Source organism: Mandrillus leucophaeus, unplaced genomic scaffold, assembly GCF_000951045.1.
Source record: "Mandrillus leucophaeus isolate KB7577 unplaced genomic scaffold, Mleu.le_1.0 Scaffold376, whole genome shotgun sequence".
Taxonomy (NCBI): domain Eukaryota; kingdom Metazoa; phylum Chordata; class Mammalia; order Primates; family Cercopithecidae; genus Mandrillus; species Mandrillus leucophaeus.
In genome coordinates, this window is record NW_012103987.1 from 2,200,518 (window position 1) to 2,207,396 (window position 6,879).

The 6,879-nt window shown below is 38.2% G+C and overlaps 1 protein-coding gene across 3 annotated transcripts in view; it reads left to right on the forward strand.

The window, feature by feature from the left end:
- A1CF (APOBEC1 complementation factor) overlaps nucleotides 1-3,602 on the forward strand; it is a 77,917-nt gene extending 74,315 nt beyond the window's left edge. For all 3 annotated transcript variants that reach the window (XM_011990284.1, XM_011990282.1, XM_011990283.1), the window contains 2 exons: nucleotides 133-275; nucleotides 3,281-3,602. In XM_011990284.1, the coding sequence (XP_011845674.1) occupies nucleotides 133-275; nucleotides 3,281-3,432 (295 nt within the window). In that variant the 3' untranslated portion in view covers nucleotides 3,433-3,602. The remainder of the gene's footprint in view (nucleotides 1-132; nucleotides 276-3,280) is intronic.
- The last annotated feature ends 3,277 nt before the right edge of the window (nucleotides 3,603-6,879 follow it).

The following is a 6,879-nucleotide window of genomic DNA, read 5'->3' on the forward strand; positions in this document are numbered from 1 at the left end:
CAAACAGAATGTAAAACACCCACTCAAAAAACCACCATCCAGTCATTTTACAAAACTGATAGTGCCTTAGGTTTTCACCTGACTCAGTTGTACCAGTTTAAAAATGCCTACCCTGACTGACTTGCTTTCCAGCCACCCTTTCACACCTCCGAAGCTGAGTGCCTATGTGGATGAAGCAAAGACGTACGCAGCCGAATACACCCTGCAGACCCTGGGCATCCCCACTGATGGAGGCGATGCTGGCACCATGGCTACTGCTGCTACTGCTTTCCCAGGTATGGGAAAATTGTGCCAGAAATGGCGCCCTGCAGAGAGTATTTGGGAAACCCTTTTTTGGTACCATTGAATCATAGAAATGTTTGTGAACCCCACTTACAGCAATCTGACTTGCACCACCTTGGGACCAAAAAGAGTTTCCCAAATGAGTGACTCATTAAAACACAAGGCAAGAAAATCAAGCTGGGCAACAGAGTGGGTTCTGGTCTTGGCTCAGCTTTAAACTGCTGTGTGATCTTGAATGAGTCAGTCTCTCTGAGTCTGGTTTGTTTTGGTTTTTACTTTTAGTAAGAGAGTTTGAAACTACCTATAGATATATGATGTTTATTGGAGCTCTTACTGTGTGCTAGGCACTCACCTAAATGGTCGGGAAGCATTATAATATCTTAGTAACGCTCATGATACCACCAAGAGTTAGGTTCCATCAGAAGGTCCAGTACACAAATGAAGAGCCCATGTATGAAAAGATTAAGTAATTTGGCCAATGGCAATTAGCTTTTCAGCAATTTTTTTCTCCCTCTCCAATCTTCAATCTACTTTTATTAATTTGATTCCAAAAGAGATTTTTTAAAGTCAAAAATTGTGTGTGTGAGAGTGAGAGACAGACAGAGATCCTTTCAATATGTGAATAATCAGGACTCAACTTATTTGTTCTATAATTTTGGTCTGGGGCATATGCTGATTGCTTAAAGCAAAGCCTATCTGTGGATCAACAATGCGTTCAGAGGTCACATGTTAAAAGACTTGTCCCCATTTATTATGTACCCACAACAAATGGTAATAATTAAAAATGAATCCTTTAGAGACTGAAGGGGACCAGGAAGAAAGTTGTTTAGGAAATTTTTTCTCAGATGAAAATTTTTGTCCTTTTTTTTTTTAGTAAAAGATTATTTCTATTGAAGAAATCTATCATTTTGACTTGTCACTGTGTCAGCATGTTCTACATAAGTCCAAATTAGAGCTCTAAGTATACCTAGAAAGATGACATTCTTATCGATTAATTAATTCATATACTGGTCATGTGTAGGTGTGAGAAATTTTATATTCCTCACACCCACTGCACCTGGGGCTCATTCTCAGCATTTTGTTTTGTTTTGTTTTCTCAAAAGTTGTGAATATATCCTCCATTCTGGTCAGTGAGGCTAATATTAATGATGTTTCACATCTGAAAGTGACCTCAATTCTGGCTTTGTTTCTCTGTAAGAACATGGAGACGCTCTGTGGTGAGTCCCTCGGAGGTTACCAAGGTAATAGCTGACACTGCAGAGGGCAAGGTCCTTCCTGGGCAGTGCGGGGCCAGCAACCGGTGCTTGCTTTCCACATAACAGGGTGTTTACATGTCCATGTACTCAGGACGCCTGCTAGGGCTTCTCAGTTCTTAGAGAAAGTTGAGCTCCTGTCTTGCAGAAAGCTGCACCCCAAAGACACCTAACAAATGTACTATTAAACTAATGAGCCACTGTCAGAAGAATTTCAAAGTTTGCTTTCACATTGGAAAGGATTTGCTTTTACCCAAGAATGTTTTATCTTATTCTCACTTCTATTGGCTTCTGTGAAAAGTTAAAAATATTTGGGGTATGAGTGTTGTCTGGGGAATGCCTAAGAATCTGAGAGCCTCTCTTATAACTTTGCTGTGGAGTCAAGCAAAGAATAATAGGCTCCAAGGGAAGAATCGGTTTGAAACCCAAACACCTTGGCACTTAACAAATTTACCAAGTTGAAAAACAAAATTCAAAATCCCTAAAGGTAAAATATGTGCCACGAACACATGCATGCATGTGTGCACACGCTCACACAATTATATTACTCACTTAGTTTAGAAATACTGTTTCCAAAATTATGAAAGTAACTGTTAACACATGTCTCCTATCCTTGGAAAATGGACCAAACTTCTCTAGTGCATTAATCAGCATTACTGACCAAAGTGAATGCGCCAAGAATGGATTCAATTTTTGTTCAAAATAATCCAACCAGCTTCCTGCCACCACTTTCTGAGAAGCCACCAGAAAAAAATCAATGTGTCTGGTGTTGGGCAGGCTTCTACCGCACATAAACCAAATGAGGTTTAAAACAACAATGAAAAACAGGTGTCCATTTGTACTTAAGTATACTTCTCTCTTTCTCTTGTTATCTTTTACAATTTCTGGATCATCTCAGAAATACTCAGGTTTTTAGACTAAAACAATACAGAGAAATAATGCTTTAGATGGTAGCTAATATGCTCTCTTCTTCAAAAGTGAATGTTCATCCACTAGACACAATGCTAACATGAAAGCGCATAGATTTTTTTTTTAATTCTTGGATACTTTGGTTCTCTGAGGGGGAGAACCAGCATCAAGGCCTCTGAATACACCAAGCACAGGCTTGATGAGGGGCTTGGGAGGTACGAAGGTCTTCTGCCATTCATAGTTAGATCTAAATATGGACAGGTTAGGCATTTGCTTTTAAGGTATTATGGAGAACTACACTTAACCATTACAGTATTTCTCCTACTGATCTCCCAGTCTCTACACATCTTCTCGGGTAAAGGCAAATGTTTTAAATGTTTCATTTAGGCAGGTGTGGGGTTGCAGGAGAACCGGTCCCACAGAGCCCCACCTCCCCACATACCATGCCTGGCCAGCCCCTCAGTCACCTTTTCTCATTTATAAATTTGGAAACCTTCAAAAAGTTATAAATCACAAGCTTTAATCAACTCAGCATCCTGTTAAGTTTCTCTTTCTTGGGCCCTATCCCAGGCATCTTCAATTCTCTTAAGTATGAAGTGATTCTGACACAGGTGGTTGATCCCACTTTTGGGAACATTGTCCTAGGACTTTTTGAATGTGATTGAAAATCACTGAGTCCACATACTGTGTCCTTAAGGGCACTTTTTAAAACATACATATTAACTTTTAGCTTTAAGTAATATGTTAAAAGTTCGTATGTCTAAAAGAAGACAAATAAGCCAAAAGGGAGCAAATGTGAATTCCTTTCATGAAGTTTTCTCTGCCTCTTCCTCCAGGATATGCTGTCCCTAATGCAACTGCACCTGTGTCTGCTGCCCAGCTCAAGCAAGCGGTAACCCTTGGACAAGACTTAGCAGCATATACAACCTATGAGGTCTACCCAACTTTTGCAGTGACTGCTCGAGGGGATGGATATGGCGCCTTCTGAAGATACTTTTTTAAATTTAAGAATAAGACACACAAAACTCTATTAAAAAAACAAAAACAAAAACAAAAAAAACCTCTAACTCGGTCCCCCAATGATCATAAATAATATCTTTCCTAAAGAAATGCCTTTCCAGAGACAGTATAGCTTATATCAATTGTAGAATGGTGAAGAGCGTTCACGACTGTAGAATCCGAAGAACGTAAGAACGTTATTCTGAAATGAAATCAAATGTTAAAGAGCATTTTGTTTAACAGAAAGCTGGAGAGCCACTGCCCCAAAAGTTGTTCTTCCAATGTTCCTGAGTGTTTGGGGAGCATGTTTACAAATCCTGCCAGGGTGGAGAGAGATCTTTTAGCTGGCAAGAGTTGGGAGGGACAGAGCAGACCCGGGCAGTCAGTAACAATCAAGGGAAGCCAAGTAAACTCCAGAGTCTTACCTCTGGCTCACAGCTGCTTTTGTGATACACAAAGTCACAAAGAGGAAAAGGGAAGGGAGGAGGCTGCTTTTCAAAATGCATGCACCATGGCTCACTGTATGGGGCGTGATTGCAGGGCTAAGCTCATGAAAGACTATCCAAGATTTTGTGGGTTCAACTTCTCTTCAGCCTGAAAATTCCATCCAGTCCATTTGTCACAGATCAGGATCTTCCTGTCCCCTGCAGCCCATGGGGACTTCCTAGAAATAGATATGATATGTTGTAGGTATGGTCGAAACAAATACAGGCCCCATTGTTTATTCAGCTCATTAGTCCACACCTATTTTTCCCTAGAACTCCTACCTTTTCCAATAATCATGCCAACATGAAATGACCTTTTCTAATTTAAAATTTTTTGACTTGTTCATAGTGATTGATTTTCATCATCTCAGACTTATTTTTCTCCTACCTAATATCATAAAAAAGTAAATCAGATATACAGAATATCATTTATGATACTTCTTCCTTTCAGCAAATTGACTGAAAAGCCATTTTAAAGAGAGAAGTGCAGATTTGTTCTCATTTCTTTGATATTGTTGCAGTATCCACCCCGCCAACTAGCAATCAGAGACAGTTATATTAACTTGGGGTTAGCTTTGAATTATCTAACCCATTTATTTTCAATCTTCCAGGAGATCCTCTAACTTTCCTTCCTTTTTGTTTTAATAAATATCAGGCGGCTTCACCATACCTGAGTCCTTTTGTCTTGAAGCTGCCACAGAAAAATCTTACATCAATCATTGCTGATTAGAAACTGTTTCAGACAATTAGCATGGGTGTTATTTACCAAATTCCCCCTAGAGTCCTGGACCTCTTCTCCAGGAACATCTGATGATGAAGTGGGGGAGGGCAACGGCGCTACAAAACCCGGAACTGAGGTAAAGAGAAGGCACTACTTTCTTGCCATACTTGTAAATGATTGCTTTGTTCAAACATAAATAATCTAAGTCCAACACCAAATACCTGTTACTCCTACATCAGTCTCATTAGTGGTTTAAGACACAGTACTAGAATTTTCATTTTTTAAAATCCCTTGGCGGCCAGGCACAATGGCTCACGCCTGTAATCCCAGCACTTTGGGAGGCCGAGGTGGGCGGATCACGAGGTCAGAAGATCGAGACCATCTTTGCTAACACGGTGAAACCCGTCTCTACCAAAAATACAAAAATTAGCAGGGCGCGGTGGCGGGCGCCTGTAGTCCCAGCTACATGGGAGGCTGAGGCAGGAGAATGGCGTGAACCCGGGAGGCAGAGCTTGCAGTGAGTGGAGATTGCACCACTGCACTCCAGCCTGGGCGACAGAGCGAGACTCCGTCTCAAAAAACAAACAAACAAACAAACAAACAAATCCCTTGGCCCTTAAATAAAAATTTACAGAACACAAAGGAAAACATAAACACAAAGACATGGAAAATTTTGTCAACTCCTTAATAGAATTCTGTGATCCAAAAGCAGGCAAGATTCTAATCAAAATCAGGTAAATTTCAATCACAATCAGAAGTACTTGTAACATTTCAGTTGTCCTAACTCCAATGAGATAACAAAGCCTCCAAGTCTACAGCTGAAACTCTGAAAGACCCTGTGCTTTCTATTTTACATTTAGCTTCTAATATTTCTTAGGACAGTAGTCCCCAAAGTAGGCTGTACATTAGAATCTCCTGGAGAGCTTTTAAAAATGCTAATGCCAATATCATATCTCATAACATTTACACTAGAATTTCTTTGGATGGGTGCCTGGCATCAGTATTTTTTAATGATCTCTAGGTGATTTCAATGTGCACCTAGGTTTGGAAATTGCTATATTCTTGCATTTGTACTCTATCTCTTAATTTCTTTTCCTTTTTATTTCACTTTTATTAAATAGAAAAAGTGCAATTAAAAAATCATCTAAGACAAATAGCCAAATCATATTTGTCCCTTAAATAGTATGAATTTAAATATAACTTATGTAGGCTTCAAACTAACTCTAAAAATGAGAAAGTAAAACAACCTTGTCCTAAAACAATTCTTAGATCCAAATTTACACTCCCCTACAGATCTGCTTTTATTCTCAAAGACAGTAATTACATTGACATAACAAATGCCCATTGGAGCAGGAAAATTTCTACTCCATCTAAAAAGCATTCCAAATTCTAGAAGCAAAAGTTCTGATTTTCCTTAAAATCTTTGCAAATAAATAGCAAAGGTTTTTTGTCTTGTCAATGCAAATTAGGTTTGATTTAAAGAAGTTTTAAATTTAATCAAAATGAAAAGATTAGTTAATACAGGAATCTCTTTATGGGAAAAAAAATCATTATTCTGGATAAAGTCATAATTGCTTTTTTACAAGATTAAGAGCAGACACCTAGACATACAATAATACCAAAATATTGAGAAAATTACCACTGGAACACCATCCCAAGTTATCACACCATTTACCTCTTTGGAGCCAGTTTTCTACAAGTAGGTAGATGTGGTTTTGGTTTTTTTGCTAAAATTTTACCTTGTTTTAGTAATATCTAGGAAATACTTTGAATTCCATTAAAATAAATTCATAGAAAGTGTTCATGTGTCTACCATGCCATACGTTTATTTTTATTTTCCCCAAGTTAAGTAGATAAAGCAAGTCCTGCTACCGTAAGTTTAAAACTGTTAAGACAACGGGTTTTTTTAAATTGCTGGTAGAACCAAAGGCTAATTCTGCATAAGGTTTATATTTTTAGACTTAAGATAGTAGCACCTATTTAATACCTTCATACCTTCTGCATCACTATCAATTTTTCTATAATTTCTTATTTGAATGCTTCCTAATTCCTTACAGAGAAAATTAAAATTAGTCAGCCAACCAGGTGATAATAACAAAACAATAATTTAGGAACATCCAGTAAATTTGAATTGATTCTGTAAATTTTGGTAATTAATAGCTTATTGATAAATAAAATCACCTTAATGTTGCTTAAGTAGGAGGAAATTGATCAGCAATGAGATTGGGTA